Genomic DNA, 17,471 nt, shown 5'->3' with positions numbered 1-17,471 from the left:
TGGACAAACCCCCTTTTAAGGCCCCACTATTCCCGTTTCAAGCGACATGGTGCTCAATCCGGCGCTATTCTTCTCGTGGCGCCATCCTGGATCCTTTTAGTCCTCTCCAGCCCATTCAGCCGTACAGGGGCTGGCTGAGAGTGTGAGTATGAGTACGGAGTTTTGTTGATGGGAGAGTATTAGTATAAGCGCTGCTTCTCCCTCGTGCTTTGGTTGTCAGCCTCTTTTCCCTCCAACGAGAACGGGTGAGTGGATTGTTGGTGAGCTTTTATATATATATCGAAATCGTCTTCTCAGCCTCACTTCTCAGTTTGTTGGGTTATAATTGCTCTCTGGCTGGTCGTGCTTTGTCATCTGAGACTCCAAAGAGAAAGGGATCCAACATGCCGTTGAGTTTATCAAAACTGAAGGGTATGCTGTGCATCCCTGAAAGCTCTGAACATAACTCAAAGGATGTAGGATCCGGGTCAGCCAAGGGGTCTCAGCCTGATAAGACACCAGTTGTTCAGGAGCGTCCCCGTTCAAGTGACTCCAGCAGCTCCGCGTCGACAAGTGAAACCAAGAGATCAGACCACATCCTGGACGTGCTCAAGACCTTCAACTTGAAGAACCTCAGGACCGTCAAAGATGTTACCTTACAACAAATTGACGGCGAGCCTATCAACGACAAGACATACCTTATGGAACGAATCATCCAACTAGTAGCGGATCTTCCCATCTCCAGCAGAACTAGCGCTACTCTTACCAACGCGTTCCTGAATCAGCTGTGGACAGACCTGCAACATCCGCCTCAGTCCTATCTAGGAGCCGACTACATCTATCGTAAGGCAGACGGAACCAACAACAATATTCTATGGCCGCATCTCGGGGCTGCAAAGCAGCCTTACGCACGAACAGTGCGCCCGAGACTGATGCAGCCCGTTGCCCGGCCAGATGCTGGCGTCATCTTTGACAGCCTTCTGGCTCGCAAGAAGTTCAGACCACACCCCAACAAGATATCGAGCGTACTCTTCTACGTGGCGTCGATCATCATCCATGACATCTTCCACACCAACCACGATGACTTTAGTATCTCTGATACTTCCTCCTACCTGGACTTGGCTCCCCTTTATGGCAATTCCGTAAAAGAACAGGAGGCTGTCCGGACCATGGTTGATGGAAAATTGAAGCCCGATTGTTTCTCGGACGTGCGGATTCTCGGATTTCCCCCTGGCGTCGGAGTCCTTCTGATAATGTTCAATCGCTTCCACAATCATGTAGCAGAAAACATTGCCCGCATCGACGAAAATGGCCGCTTTTCGAGGATCCTCAATCCACAAGGGAAGCCGAGGCCGCCCAATGCCGAAAAGCTCTATGATGAAGCGTTGTTCCAGACTGCCAGGCTGATCACTACGGGACTCTATGTTAATATCATCCTAAAGGACTATGTCAGAACGATTTTGAATCTAAATCGGGTGGACTCGTTATGGAACCTCGACCCACGATCTGAAGAAGGGAATGCCATCTTTGGCCACAAGATTCCGGAAGCGACGGGAAATTCTGTTTCGGCCGAATTCAACCTTGTCTACCGGTGGCATTCCTGTGTCTCTGAAAGGGACGAGCAGTGGACAAAGGATGCTTACACAAAACTATTCGGGCATCAGTCCTCACTCTCCATGGGCCAGTTCCTCGGGGCACTGAATGAGTGGGCTATGAAACTGAGCCCGGATCCGGTCAAGCGAGATTTTGCTGGTCTTCAGCGTCAGTCTGACGACAAGTATTCCGACGAGGAACTGGCGGCCATCTGGACTGCATCTGTCTCGGACGTTGCTGGGAGCTATGGAGCTGTTCACGTGCCTGAGATCCTCAAGAATGTGGAAGTGCTGGGCATCATCCAAAGTCGCTCCTGGAATCTAGCGAGCCTGAACGAGTTTCGACAATATTTCAAGCTCGAGCCCCATAAAAAGTTCGAAGATATCAATCCCGACCCCTTCATCGCCGAGCAGTTGCGTCGACTCTACGGTCATCCAGACAATGTTGAAATATACCCCGGCATAGTTGTCGAGGCGGCCAAGGAGCCAAAACTCCCTGGCAGCGGCTTGTGCACAAACTTTACAACCTCACGAGCAATTCTCTCGGACGCAGTGGCTTTGGTTCGAGGTGATCGTTTCTACACCATTGACTATACACCAGCCAATCTAACAAACTGGGGTTTCAAGCAGGCAGACTATGACCTTGCTATCAACAACGGCTGTGTGTTCTACAAATTAGTGCTTACTGCATTGCCAAACAGCTATCGACAGAACTCTGTGTACGCACACTACCCGCTGGTCGTTCCGGAGGAGAACAAGTCCATCTTGACCAAATTGAAAAAAGCGGATCTGTACAACTTCGACAAGCCAACCACCCTCCCTGACACTCAAGCAGTTAGCTCTTCCGAAGCCTGCAAGTCTGTGATCGGTAGTACGTCTGGTTTCCGTTCATCTTGGGATATGCAGCTCTTCTCCGCCCAGGGGCTTCAGCTTAATCGGGAGAGGGGATCAATTGTCGCCCACAAGCTGCTCCAAACTGAAGGACTGCAGGCTGCCGCAAGCGCTTTCTACAAGGACGCCATCATGGCTCTGCTCGGCACCAGTGCGTATCAGCTCGCAGGCTATCAGCAGGTCGACGTCGTTCGGGACGTTTTCAACGTTGCTCATGCGCAGTTCGCTGCGAATCTTTTCCTTCTGCCACTGGGGAACAAAGGGAAGTCTCACGAGAAATACGACGAACAAGACGTTGTTTCCCTTCTTTCCGCTATATACGGCTGTGCAAACGTGGAGCAACCTGCGCGTCGGTTTGCTCTCGTCAAAAAGAAACAAAAGGCGATTCTGCAGCTTGCAGCGCGACTGCAGGAAGAAGTGGGAAATGGCATGAAGGGTAATTTCAGTCTACACTCGCACTCGCCTGTACAGCTTCGAAGTCTCACGGCGCAAGTGCTTCAAGAAGTCTCGAAGAGTGGACTCTCTCCCGCCGACATCGTGTGGTCTCAACTTCTTCCGTTGGCAGCTTGGGTTTTTGTCAATCAGTCGCGAGTCTTTGCTGAGGTCTTCGATCATGTTCTCGGAAAGGGAGATAAAAAGACGGACATTGAAGAGCTGAAGCAGATGTTGGAACAAGAGGGCTCGTCATCGAGCAAAGCTCAGTCGTACTTCCGCGAAATTTGCAGGTTAGGGCCATCCACGCCCATCTTCAGAGAAGCGACATCATCGCAAACCGTGATCGACGGAGGCGAAAAGATTCAGATTTCTGCAGGGCAGCGTATTCTCTGTGACACAGACAGGGTAAGTTAGGTTTGCTTCAGTGAAAATGCTTGTGCTAATAGTCGATGACAGACTGCAGTGAACCGTGGCAGCCCTGGGTTGTCTGATGCTGGTCCAGGCCAGTCCGAGGATCCGCTCGCTCCTTTGGGCGGCGAAGTATCTCTCGGCGCTCGACTGAGTCTTGCAACGTTGGGGTCTACCATGTCTGTCCTCTGCGGACTTGAAAAGTTGAGCAGAGCTGTTGGGCCAACGGGTCAGCTCAGGCGACTAAACGAGGGTGGCGTGGTGAACTACTTGAATGTGGAAGAGAGCATGGTGCAATCGTATCCAGCGTCCTTGACAATCAAATGGGAAGGAGGCAGGGGATAAATCTGGCTATTATATTATATTATATTATATTGGGTTGAGACAGTGGTTGGATACCTAGGTATATTTGTAGAGATGACCAAAGACCGACGACATAGTGGTTGTATTTTCCAGGTTAACTTCCAAGGTTGTATAGGATGACCAGCCTCACCAGCCTGACTGGGCGCTGTCTCGGCGCCTACTGGCCTCGCTAGCCCCTCCTCGTTCCCCCCGGAAGTTGAAGACGCAGCCCTGGTGGCCCTTTGCAAGATACGGCTAGTACCCGAGGGGAAAGGGCACGTCATTTCCCACTAGAGTCTCCAGGCCCAAGCGCGTCAAAAAGTCCAGTAGTCGCCCGAACCATCTTCACTTGCCAGAGGTGCGGCAGAAACCCCAGCAGGCAGAGTGAAGTGCAGCACAAAAGAAATCGACGCCACAAGAGAGAGACCAGTTTCAGTTTCTTCATCTCTTCGTCAACTCCAGTTGAGGCCTGCTTTACTACATATTCTCCTTCCTTGGATTCCACCTGTTGCGTCCTCTCTTCCTGTACACTACTTCTACCCGCTAATTACGTCCCTGATTTCAAACTCAGACTTCAAGTTGAGTACGGAGCTGCGTACGGGCGCAGGTGATCGCGGCCTCATAATTCACAACACCCTGTCTACCCAGCAAATCTTCAAGCACTCTTTCGCACCAAAACTCTTCCGCCGATTCAGCACGACCATCTCCCTTCCTCTCCTTCACCGGGATCCGGCGAATCTCCTCTTCCTGTCTGCATTACTCTGCCAGCAGATCCTGCCTTGCTCCATTTCGTGAACCCTTGGTCTATCATCTGCAGACTGCTCCGGGAGGCTGAACACAACGTCACTCTTCTAATGCAGCCTATGGTGCCAATCCACGGGGATCAGTGAAGATGGGGAAGGTTACGAGGAAACCGCAGGAGAAGCACAAGGCGTCGTTGGTGAGTTTGTTTCTGCTACCTCAGCCGTTCGGCGGACGAGACTAACATGACGGTGACAGTCCCCAGCGGTATCAGAGTTGGTCAAGCAGGCTTCCACCATCCCTTTGGCCGACATTCCAGCTCTCTTCGGCAGCTGGTCGCCAAGATGGGCCTTCCCCCGTGGCGATCTCAACAACTGGATTGAACCTCTCGATCGATTTGACAGCATCCTCCAGTCCTTCAACTCAAGATATGGCCTGGACAAAGGTCCGCAGACAATACCATTCGGCTCGTCGATAGTACTTGAGGGGAGCCCGGGGTTGAATGAGGAGGGTCTGAGACAGCGAGGATTTGGCCCAGAGGGTGACAGAGAACTGGTCGAGGCTATCCTGGGATTTTCCAAACTTCTGGTGGAAAAATGTGCAAACCGAGCCGTCTACAATAGCACAGATCGCTTGAATGATCTGCTACATACCACCTCACTGTCGCTCCTGCACAGCACTCTACGAATCACCTCCTCCCTGGCACAGCGGTACGGAGGCGTTCGCCCCTCTCCTCAAGGACCGAAATTCTATGAGTTCGATACTGAGCGAATCCAGAGACTAGCGGCGCCCTTTGGGCCCTCTCCAGCAAACGTCAAGCGTGGACCACCATCTCCAGTCAAGGCCAAATCCAAGGAGAAACTTCCACATAGTGGCGGCAAGCCGAGGCGCGGCTCGACTGCAATCAATCCAAATGACTTCCGGGCCCTCTGCAAGGAAGCCCCACAACATGGTGATCGTGGGAAATCCTCATCAGCTGGGCTTGATCGAGATTGGCTTCCATGGGCTCACCATGTCAAAGTCTGGTGGGAAAGATCGAGTCCCGCACCCGGGGCTCCATCTGCGGAAGAATTACCATCGGTGACAGAGTACCCGCCCACGCCTACACGCGTCCGCCCGTCGTCGACAGCACTCGATACGGCGAATACTAACGGCTTATCCAATGAGACTGGCAATAGTAAAGCTATCCACGCACAGGGTTCATCGAATAGCAGCTGGAAGAGCCTCGAATTTTCGCCCTCCGATCTGTCAACAACAACCATTGAGACGATTTTGCGCGACCACCTCTCAGAAGATATGCCGCCAAAGGTTCGATACGAGCTGCTGCACCAGCTTCGTGTCGCCTATGCTCTGATCACGTCCTCAAAGACTCGAAAGGAGCTATTATCGGTGCGACTCTTGGCCGTTGCTAGTTTGGCGAATGTCTTTAGCGAACCGGACCTCACGCAGAAATTGTTTTCGACAGAAAAGCCTCAGGAATTCATTCAACAGGTTGTTGGCCTTCTTCACGAGACGAAGAAAGGTCACACCGGTATCCCCATCTATCTTCAAACTTTGGCCATGGAGACGATGTCTTTCCTGGCACATTCCAAATCTTTCGCTTCCGAGATCCATGCTGCATTGGGTGCAGGATCAAGTCAAGGACTCCTTTCTCAATTGATCCAAAGAGGCCTGAACGACATTGCTCGAGAGGATGACGATATTAATTACGTGGCTGGAGACGATTGGAGAGACGCGATCTTCACCCTGCCGCGGACACTCATTGAGGTCACCGGACACCATGGACGCTCTAGCGAGGCGGTCATAGCTTCGAGCTTCATCACCTTGTATCTCTCTGGTTTCAATGTTACAACCTCAAAGGCCATGAGGGTGCATCTGCGGATGCTAGACTTCATCAAGACCTTCTTCCATCATTTCAAAGACGGTCTGGCAACTTTATTGAGCAACAATGCTTTCGAGGCCATATGCAACCTCTTAAGTACTCTCGTGACAGGTGCTTGGGATCTGCTCAATGCTGGCGAAGGAATACCGGCACATCATAAGACGCGCGCTACGGACTACGAAATCCCCTACATGCACCAGCAAATAATTCGATCCATCATTGATATGATCAATGACATTAGCGGCCATCAGGGCCAGCAGGCTGATCGGGTTTTGAGGAGTCTCGTCGACTCTCAGGCATTGCTCCGTGCCTTTCGACTTATTGTTGATCACCTGACCGCTTTTGGTGCGCATACATGGAGCGAAGTCATCAAGGCCATCTGTGGATTTCTCCACAATGAGCCAACAAGCTATACAGTGATATCCGAAGCAGGTATCATTCAGAGCATACTAAAGACCGTCAACCCGTCATCAAATGCCTCAGAAAGTCCGGCGAACCAGAAGCGGCCAAAGTCAATATCGTCGGTTCCTGAAAATCGACCGCAAGGCATTCCACCCGTTGTCGATGCAATTGTCAGCATATCCCAGGCCTTTGGCGCTATCTGTCTGACGAGTGCGGGCTTCGACTCATTCAAATCCTCTGGTGCTCTGGAGAAGTTCTTTGAGATCTTCGAGTCTCCGGCACATGTCAAGGTGCTCAACGACGCAAATATCCTGGCAATGCTCGGTTCAACGTTCGATGAGCTCGTTAGACATCACCCAAACTTGCGTACTTCCGTTTTGAGCGCAGTGATGATTATGCTTGGTCGAGTACGGCATATAGGCAGGTCATTCTCCGTCAACATGGGTGCAGGAGCAAAGTTATGGCTTGGTGCAGAGGACGAGCTTGTTCCCTGTGGTGGACGCGAGGCTCTGTCAATGGAGATTTTGCCGCCACCATCAACCAATGTTGACGAGCCCGTCCCTGCCAGAAAGATCGAATTGCCGAATGGCGACAAATTGATTCTGGAGGATGAGATACTTCCCCCCAGCACCGTCGCTACAACGCCAAGTGATCAAGATAGCCACGGGCTGAAAGCCAGTGATTACGTTAGACCTGCGATCGCGTTCTTGATGACTTTCTTCGAGCACCAGGCTCATTGCACTAGCTTTTTGGAGCAAGGTGGGTGCGATCTTGTCCTGGACTTCATCACATTACCCAGCCTGCCGGTTGCAACTCAACCCTTTGACAGACACGGAGGTATGTTTCAAGAGCTGGCTGCGGCTGTTCACATGATGGCGGAGACCAAGCCGCACGTCGTCCTCCCAGCACTTGTCGACCGAGCGCGGTTTGCCTGTTCAGAGCTGAAACACTTCAGCCAGTGTCAGCCCAAGGATTGGTCTTGCTATTTTGGTCCTCTAGTGAAATCTGCGTCAGACACCAGCGGTACGGGCAAGAGCCTCGCTCCCCAAATGTCCGAGGTGGAGATAAATGGGACTCGCATTGTCAGAAGCCTGATGGCCGTCTTTTGTCTGGCCCAGGTGTTAAGCGAGCTCTTCAACATTCCGATTTACAACCAGAGACACATGCAGAATTTTCTGTTCGGGTTAGTGAACTTGGAAGACGTTTTTGCCGACATTGCCGAGATGATGGGAGCGATATCAGCGGCTTGCTGTCGCGAGGTTGTCGCGCTCCAGCGCTCGATCCCTGAGTCCTGGATCTCAGCAACACGCCCGGAACATTTTTCAACTGGTGACGATGAGGTTGACAAGCTTCTGAGTGTCCGAGACATCACATCTCGTCATACTGGCCAGTCGACACCTGAAGATGGAGAAGGTAGAGCAGTTTCGGGCCCGGATTCCGTCGCTCTGAGCAAGGATAAACAAACGCCATTTTTCAAGAACGTCCAAACTCTACGCTTTCTGTTGATTGAGACTCCTGCTGCCATCACGGACTTTCTGTGTCGCCTTGGCCGCAACATCGCTGGCCGGCGTCGCCCAGACACTTTCGCCAAACAGAAGACGTCCTTGGTGGCAAATGCACTTGCGTCAGCCTATTTGACACAACTTCAGCCATACTTCCTCCAATCAAAGACAACTCAAAACGGCGACGCAGAGGATACGGAAAACCGCTTCACTTACCTTGTGATTGCCCTAGACAATGTCCGGCGGAGCTTCTACGATGATAGTAGTTCGTCCTCAGGGCCCATCGCCACACATCCAGCCCGTCAAGGATTTGTTGTCGAGGCTTTCCGCAAGGCTGGGGGTGTCAAGACGCTGACGGAGATCGGCACGGACTTCTTCGACAAATTGAAGTCATGTAAGGTCGAGCATGCCATTTTTTCAGCAAACACAGGTCTCAAAATTTGTCTCGATATCCTTGAGGAATTTACCGATTCAAAGTGCATCATCGAGTCGGCACAGTCGAACAACATGAAGACTGTCGACCCTGGAAGACAATGCTACTTCGTTCCTGCTCAGGTGTTACTCAACCTACGGATGGAAGCACTCCCGTTGACGCGTTTGATCTGGGCGAGTGAATATGCGGACCAAGCATCCAAAGATCTCGTGCAGAAGCTGGTCTCGATCTTGAAGCACGTGTTCGTTGGTGACCATGAGATGGAAGCAGTGCAGTTCGATAATAGCCACCCTACCCTGGCACCGTTCCAAGCGAGGAGGCTGGAGTTTGACTCTTCGAAGATCAACACTCTCAAAGAGAAGGGCTACAGCGAAGATCTTGCTCATGAGGCTTTGTACCGGTCGAATGCACAAGCGCCAAATATTTACACCCCAGCAGAAGAGTACTGCCGAGCACTTCTGGCCAATCCTCGCCGGAGACGACTACCAGTCCCTGGTAGAGACACTGGTGGCACGGCCGCTTCTGGAAATATGCCAGGCGTTGTGACTCCGCCAACAAACTCGCATTCATCTTCTGGCTGGAACTCTATGGGGGCGGCCCACAATCTACTTCCCAATATACATCAGGCCACGGAAGACAACGAGATGGAAGATGTCACCACTACTACAACGTCGAGACCTGCCGATCATGCTACCACGAGTGTTTCTTCCGCAATGGACATCAGCAACCTCCTTAACAGCGACGTTGAGCCTGAACGAGAGGCACCACAGTCTCCCGAGGCGGATTTGCCGCGCTCCTATTCTGTCCAATCAATCAACGCCCAGCGAGCACTCATTAGAGAGGACCTAGCAGAGCGGTGCAATAATATCCTCGAAAATCACCCGAATCTGACTTTTGAGTTGTCAGACCTAATGATTAGTGCAACAAAGAAACTGGGCGAAGATCAAGCTAACGAATATTGGAGAACGACGGTGGACCTTCTCACCATTTCATTACTGTCGATGCAAGGCGAAAGTGAATTCGACGAATCCCGCGGCAAGAAGATCGCCGCTGCAGCGCACCTGGTGGCTCTCATTATCCAGGACGGGGAAGTGTTCAAAGAGGCCCTCGGCATATTCCAAGAGTCGTTTGGAGGCCTGCTCTCATTCTTGAATCTTCCGGTGCCGGCTGGTCGGACTGACGAAGCCTCTTTCCCGTGGGTTGCGCCAATCTTGTTAATCGTCGAGAAGATGCTGTCCAAGGACTGTGAGCCTGCAGAAGTCAAGTGGGATCCACCTACAGACATTGATTCTGTCACGAAAGCCGTGCTCACGTCGGTTTCTGTGATCGACATGGAAGACAAACATAAACTCTTCGACGGACTCGTGAACCTCCTTCCACGTGTCGGAAAGGATAAAGGTATGGCTTTGGCCATTACCAGGGTTCTAGTCGGCCTCACCCGCACCCGAGAAATTGCCAGCAGATTAGCTGAAAAGCGAAACCTCCAGAGACTCTTCCTCATGGTCAAGCAGCTTACCAACGGGGTGGGCCATCGATTGCAAAGTTGTTTCATGCTCATTCTGCGACATATTGTCGAGGATGATGCAACCTTGAAACAAATCATGCGCAGTGAGATAAAGCTTCTATTCAACTCTCGCAATACGGCGCGACAACCAGACACCAATAGCTACATTCGAGAACTGTACCACCTTGTTCTACGGTCGCCTTCAGTCTTTGTCGAAACGACAAATGAGATTGTCAAGTTGACTTCGTGGCAACCACATGCTGGAGGTGTGGCCGCTCTCGTCTTGAAAGAGACCGATGAATCCAAGCCGAACGATCAAGGCGAAGACCGTACCCAAAGTCAGACACACGATGAAAGCAGGACCGATTCCACGCAACCAACAGCCAGCGTTGAGACCACTCAAGATCCCATCGAAGAGAACAGCAAAGTTAAGGGGCCCGAGTTGAAGCCTCCGGTTGTCGAGCATCCGGATGGAGTCATCCACTTCATCCTGTCGGAATTATTGAATTACAAGGACGTCGAGGATAAGGAAGTTCCAGCTGAGGCGTCGGAGAGTTCAACTCTTAACGGCACATCCAATCCGAATCAACGCAGTGCTCTAGTAGGCTCATCTGAGGGGCCTGTTATTGACGGTGCGCCACCGAGGCCAGAGAAAGCGAAGTTTAAACCTGAGGACCACCCAATCTTCTCCTACCGATGCTTCTTGATGTACAACCTGACCGAGCTTCTTCACTCCTATAATCGCACCAAGATTGAATTCATCAACTTCTCTCGCAAGGCTGATCCAATGGTAGTCACGCCATCTAAGCCCCGTTCTGGAATTCTCAACTACTTCCTCAACGGGCTGATTCCATCCTGTTATGTTGACAAGGAGGATTCTCTCCAATTCAAGAAGAAATTGCTTACAAGTGATTGGGCTATCCGGGTCATTGTCGCGCTGTGTTCTAAGACCGGGGAAGCGGGCAAGACTGCTTCTGCTCAAAGATTCTCGACGCAGCCACAAGTCGAGGACGTTGACGATGAACCAGACCTGACATTTGTGCGCCGCTTTGTCCTTGAGCACGCGATTAAAGCGTACAAGGATGCAATCTCTTCGAACGAATCTCTTCAGATGAAGTATAGTCGGTTGTTGTGTCTCTCTGACATGTTCCACCGTCTCTTGACAAAACCCGCTGTCCCTGATGGCTCGGCAGGCGCCCAGAATACTTCCTACAAGGTGCTTTCGCGGATGATGTTTGAGAAGAACCTCATCTCAGTCTTGACCAGCTCGCTCACAGAGATTGATCTTGCATACCCTGGCTCCAGGAGAGTGATCAAGTTCATCCTGCGCCCGTTACAGGAGCTCACGACGTTGGCTACTCAGCTAAGCGTCACATCGCCCGACCTTTTGAACACGGTGGTTGGAAACATGTCTGAAGACGTGATCTCATCTGCCTCTTCGGTTTCGGATGTTGATGAAGAACGGGAGGAGACTCCTGATCTTTTCCGAAACTCCGCGCTTGGCTTGCTGGATCCTAATCGGGATCCTGGCTCTGACTCTGCGACGGATGAAGAAGACGAAGACGAAGAGATGTATGACGAGGCATATGAGGACGAAATGGAGTACGACGACGCTATTGTTGCGGGCGGAAACGATGACGAAGCAGTCAGCGATGAGGAAGCTGAAATGGGGCCAGACGGTGAAATTGAGGGCCTTCCAGGTGACGTACCAATGGATATCGAATTCGTGGTTAACGACCCTCACATGGATGTCGACTCGGATGAAGATGAGGACGATGAGGACGAGTCTGAGTCTGACCAAGACGACGAGGATGATGACGATGAGGACGAAGACGGCGAAGAATTCGAGATTGGTGAAGATGAAGATGCTGGTGAAATTAACGGAGACGATGAAAACAACAGTCTCAATGAAGGCCCAGAAGATGAAGAAGGAGAATGGGAAGACGAAGACGACGACGGTGATGATACAGAAAGTGCTGACGGACCACATCGCATCGCCGGGTTCGACCACGCCGAGTTCTCCTTCCCTGGTGGCATGATGCCTATTGCTGTTGAACAGGATCGGGACGGTGGCCCGCCCGCCTCTGCAGGTGTCCTCAGCAACCTCCTTCGAGTTTTGGGTGACCACGACCTTGATGGACCAATGGGAGGAATGGCAGAAGATGGCTTACCAGTCCTTCGACCTGCTAGGGCCGTACGTCCCTCTCGTCCCCAGGTAGATCCAGGTGTCGTTCCGCCCCCTCCAATGACTTTCCCAGAGGAGGATGAGGACGAGGACGAGGACGATGACGATGACGAAGAGGATGAAGAAGAGGGCGACGACATGGACGAGAACGATGGAATGGAGTATGGTGACTTTGACCACTTCCTACATGGCGGTGCACGCGATATCATCGAGCACAGCCATCTGACGTGGGACCATCCGCCCCTTATGCGCCGTCATCGTCCACTTGGTGCCTCGGTCTGGAGTCGTCTGAATAGACGGATCGAAGCTCGTGACGATCTCAATTCATCTGGCCGCTCGGGTCGCGTATCGGGCCATGTCAGGTCTGGCGATGATGGAACAAACCCTCTTTTACGAAGACCTCAGCCAGAACCCCGACAGAGAACAGAGCACGTTGGTACTAGCATTCTTCTGCCACCTGGGCTTGAGATGATTCCAGGGATCCCTGGCATGCAACCTCTTCAAGCCACTATCCACGCAGTCGACGCGCACGGAATAGGCGGGCATGGTGCTGTACTTGACGCCATCTTCTCGGCTCTTCAGCGTGGCGAGATAGGTGAAGGCCAACTCCGAGTTCGCATTCCGGCTCCTCTCACAGACTTTCGCGACCCCTGGCGATCATCTGGGTGGGATCCACGCCATCACCGTCATGTTCCCCGCGATGATTCCCAGCGCGGTAACAACTTTGTCCCCTCGCCGACCATGGCACGTTGGCAAGAAGAAGTACGACTACTCTATGGCACTACATACGTGGAGAAGATTCAACGTGTCCAAATTTGGCTCATGTCGGTCATGGTTCCATTTGCTCAGCAAGAGGAGAAAGCACTCAAACGTAAGCGAGAACAAGAACAGAAGGCGGAGCGTGAAGAAATGGAAAGACTGCAGGTGGAAGCAGAGCGCCGCAAGAAAGAAGCCGAGGAGCGTGAAGAGGAGCGTCTACGGGTCGAGGCTGAGGCCGCAGCAGCTGCCGAAGCTGAAGCCCGGGAAGAGGTTGATGAGCATGAAGACGGCGACACAGTTCCCATGGACGATGTACAGGACACAGACGCAGGGACTGCGCAAGAGACCACTGATAACGCAGCCTCAACTTCACCGGCGACTGACTCGCAACCTCGCGTTTTCACCACCATTAGAGGCCGGCAGATCGACATCACCGGACTGGCGATCGATATCGAGTATTTGGAAGCTCTGCCAGAGGAACTCCGCGAAGAGGTCATCATGCAGCAGTATGCTACCCGGCGTGAAGAAGCTCGTCAAGAAGGGACTAGTACGTCTGGCATTGATCCGGACTTCCTCAACGCTTTACCGGAAGAGATCCGAGAAGAGATACGGCAACAAGAAGCTCACGCACAACGTCGACGGGAGCGTGAAGAAGCTCGTAGACAAGCTGCAGCCAATGGAGGACACGCGCAAGCGGAAGAGATGGACAACGATAACTTCTTGGCCACTCTCGACCCTGCCTTTCGTCGTGTAATACTAGCAGAACAACCACCGGAGGTTTTGCGTCAGCTTGACCCTCGTCACGCTGCAGAAGGGCGTGCCCATGCTAGACGTCTATATCAGTACGTCAGAACCGATGGAGACGCTCGTGAAGACCGTTCGGGTGAAGACGCGGGTCAACGCGACGGCAAGCGGCAGATTATTCAAATGGTCGACAAGTCTGGGGTTGCAACTTTGTTGCGCCTTATGTTCTTGCCTCAGCAAGGCTCACTACGCACGAATTTGTGGTACATCCTCCGCAATATCTGTGGCAACCGGCAAACTCGATCAGAAGTTGTCAATCTTCTGCTCCTCATTCTCAAAGAAGGCTCAACGGATGTGACGGCTGTTGAGCGCAGTCTTGCCAATCTATCCTTGAGGGCGAAGGCTACTGTTGGACAGAAGACACCTCAGCCACTCAAGCGTACACTGTCGATGCAGCCTGCAGGTGGCATAAGCGATGAGGTTACTCCTCTTGTGGTCGTACAGCAGTGTCTTTCTGCATTGAGGCAGCTCTGCACAAGCAACTATCACACCCGGACTATCTTTATCCGCGAAAGTGACGCTAGCCTAGCCTCAAAGAAAGGAAAAGGAAAAGGCAAGGAAGTTAAGGCGGTCAGATATCCCATCAACGACTTGATCAGCCTGCTCGACCGGAAATTGATTGTCGAGAGTTCATCTTGTCTTCAATCACTTGCTGAACTTTTGTCTTCCGTTACTCAGCCTTTACCGAATCTGCTGAAGAAGGATAAGGAGAAAGCTACCGATGAGGAGAAGCCGTCTGAAGCCCACGGCGCAATTACAGAAGAAGAGGTTTCTGCTGGTGCACCTACCGAAGTAGCCCAAGCAGCTCAGCCACATGTGGATGTGGAGATCCAAGACGCGCCGGCGCCTGCTGCTGCCAACGAAGAGAACGAGGCTTCTACAAGTGCAGCTCAACAATCTGAGACAGCCGAGACGGGGACGAGTGACAACGCCGACACTAGCAACGAGGACTTGACTGCCGATGGAGCTAAGTCTAAGAAGGCTTTTGAACCGCCCGAGATTTCGGAACACAACTTGCAACTTGTGGTGAGCATCTTTGTTGCTCCCGAATGCAACAGCGACACTTTCCACTCTACCTTAGAGACGCTGTCGAGTCTTTCATGCGTACCCGGCACCTCCGACGTGTTCAGCAAAGAGTTGATTCATCACATTAAAGAACTTTCGGAATCCATCTGCAAAGACCTAGACGAGCTGATTCCACAGCTCACCGAAGCGCAGTCGATCACAGATCTTCATGTGCTCTCATCAACAAAGTTTTCACATGGAGGTTCTGATCAAGTCAAGCTCTTGCGAGTTCTCCAGGCATTGGACTATCTGTCTGCGCCTAAGGCTGAGAATGAGGAACCTGAGGGAAACACCGTTGCAAAGAGCATCCTTACATCGTCGTACGAAAGCCTTGCACTGCGACCGCTGTGGACCAAATTGAGCGAATGTTTAACAACGGTCCGCGAGAAGGATAACATTACCAGCTTTGCTACAATATTGCTCCCTCTCATCGAGTCCTTGATGGTGGTTTGCAAGAACACTTCTCTCAAAGACTCGGTCCTGGCACGTCAAATCAGAGAACAGGTGCCAGGAAGTCCGGCACCGGAAGCTATGGATGACCTTCAAGAACTATTCTTCAACTTCACTACTGAGCACCGAAAGATCCTCAATGATATCATTCGTCAGTCACCAAAGCTGATGCAAGGAAATGGAAGCTTCAGCCTCTTGGTAAAGAACCCCAAAGTTCTCGACTTTGACAACAAGCGAGCCTACTTTACCAAGCAGATTCACTCTAGACTGCACCAGCAACGTCATATCCAACCGCCTCTACAGCTCAACGTCCGCCGGAGCCAAGTGTTCCTGGATTCGTACAAGGCCTTGTACTTCAAATCCGCCGAGGAGATGAAATATGGCAAACTCAACATTCGGTTCAATGGCGAAGAGGGCGTTGATGCAGGTGGTGTCACCAGAGAGTGGTTTCAAGTTCTTGCTCGAGGCATGTTCAATCCGGATTGGGCACTGTGGCAACCTGTGGCAGCCGATCGCACCACATTTCACCCTAATCCTCTCAGTTGGATCAACGGTGAACATCTTCTTTACTTCAAATTTATCGGTCGCATCATTGGAAAGGCCTTGCACGAGGGACGCGTCCTTGACTGCCACTTCAGCCGTGCTGTTTATAAGCGGCTTCTAGGGAAGGAACCTAATTTGAAAGATCTCGAATCCATGGATCTTGACTACTACAAGAGCTTGGTCTGGATCCTGGAGAACGACATCACGGACGTCATTACAGAGGACTTCTCTGTGGTCGAAGAGCAATTTGGCGAGGAAAAGATCGTTGATCTTATTCCGGATGGGCGGAATATCCCAGTGACGGAGGAGAACAAGAGAGAATATGTCAACGCTCAGGTTCGCTACCGCCTGACAACATCAGTGAAAGACCAGCTCGAGAATTTCGTCAAGGGGTTTCACGACATCATCCCGGCAGAGCTCATCGCGATCTTCGATGAGCAGGAACTCGAGTTGCTCATCTCTGGACTGCCAGAGATTGACGTGGACGATTGGAAAGCCCATACCGAATATCACAACTACAATGCCAACAGTCCTCAAGTTACGTGGTTCTGGCGCATCGTCCGCGGTATGAGCAATGAAGAACGAGCGAAATTGTTGCAATTCGTTACTGGCACCAGCAAAGTTCCTCTCAATGGCTTTAAGGATCTTGAAGGAATGCAAGGAAATACCTTGTTCAGTATACACAAGTAAGTTTGTCAGATACCGTCTCAGGCTTTTACACAGATACTAACGAGACTGCCACAGGGATCCAAGTCAATCTCGCCTGCCAACGAGCCACACTTGTTTCAATCAGCTTGATCTGCCTGCTTACGATGACTACGATACTCTCAAGAACAACTTGATGACGGCAATTAATCTCGGCGCTGATTATTTCGGTTTCGCATGATCGGTCGGACTCGCTCGGTGTGATATGGGGAAGGTAAAAACGTGCCTGGGACGGGTTGTAATGGTGAACAGGGTTGGGGAGTGATATGCGCGGCATTTCTGCGGTTATGTGCTTTTCTCGGAGTGAGCCATCATGTCTCAAGAGCACCATCATAAGACGTCGTGCGGGTTGGGCTGGTGCAAAGATGCACGCAAAATTGACAGAGTACTATGGCGACCACAATGGCTGGATCAATAGGGAGTTTCCACCGCAAGTCGCGGGTGGTTTGGGCCTGGGCTGAGATGTGCAGATCTCAGATACCATGCCGAGCCGCCACTGCGGACCATATGCATAGATAGATTACTATTAGCTTAGCTGATAAAGGCATCATACCATGACTGCAATGCCTGCTTGGTGCTTGGTCGATTCGTCTGCATATGTGACCAGGATCGTGTCAATTTTCAATGTCCTTTTCGTCTGCATAGGGGCCTTGTGTTTCTATGGTGCACCGCTGAAGGAGCCTTGGGGCTTTTTTGGCTCTACGCGAGGTATGAAACGACCTCGGCATGATCTATTCCGCAAGTCGTGTCTAGCACTGCAGCCACGAGGCTGAATCTCGCGAGGCTGAACCGTCCTCTTCTGCCAAGCTTGGAGATCCTGCCAAGACCCGACCTTTCCTTTTCGGGTGA

The 17,471-nt window shown here is 51.8% G+C and overlaps 2 protein-coding genes across 2 annotated transcripts; both read left to right on the top strand.

The window, feature by feature from the left end:
• Positions 1 to 383: 383 nt before the first annotated feature.
• Positions 384 to 3,650, top strand: Z520_04009 (uncharacterized protein; the record flags this gene model as incomplete). The annotated part of the gene is made up of 2 exons (XM_016774519.1): positions 384 to 3,302; positions 3,354 to 3,650. 2 exons carry the CDS (start codon positions 384 to 386, stop codon positions 3,648 to 3,650), a joined length of 3,216 nt encoding a protein of 1,071 aa, XP_016634446.1.
• An 889-nt stretch (positions 3,651 to 4,539) lies between these two features.
• On the top strand, positions 4,540 to 16,803 carry Z520_04008 (uncharacterized protein; the record flags this gene model as incomplete). The annotated part of the gene is made up of 3 exons (XM_016774518.1): positions 4,540 to 4,587; positions 4,647 to 16,603; positions 16,662 to 16,803. 3 exons carry the CDS (start codon positions 4,540 to 4,542, stop codon positions 16,801 to 16,803), a joined length of 12,147 nt encoding a protein of 4,048 aa, XP_016634445.1.
• Positions 16,804 to 17,471: the final 668 nt, after the last annotated feature.

Source organism: Fonsecaea multimorphosa (genome assembly GCF_000836435.1).
Source record: "Fonsecaea multimorphosa CBS 102226 unplaced genomic scaffold supercont1.6, whole genome shotgun sequence".
NCBI lineage: Eukaryota > Fungi > Ascomycota > Eurotiomycetes > Chaetothyriales > Herpotrichiellaceae > Fonsecaea > Fonsecaea multimorphosa.
The sequence above is the reverse complement of the archived record's forward strand: the minus strand, read 5'-3'. Positions and strand labels throughout refer to the sequence as shown.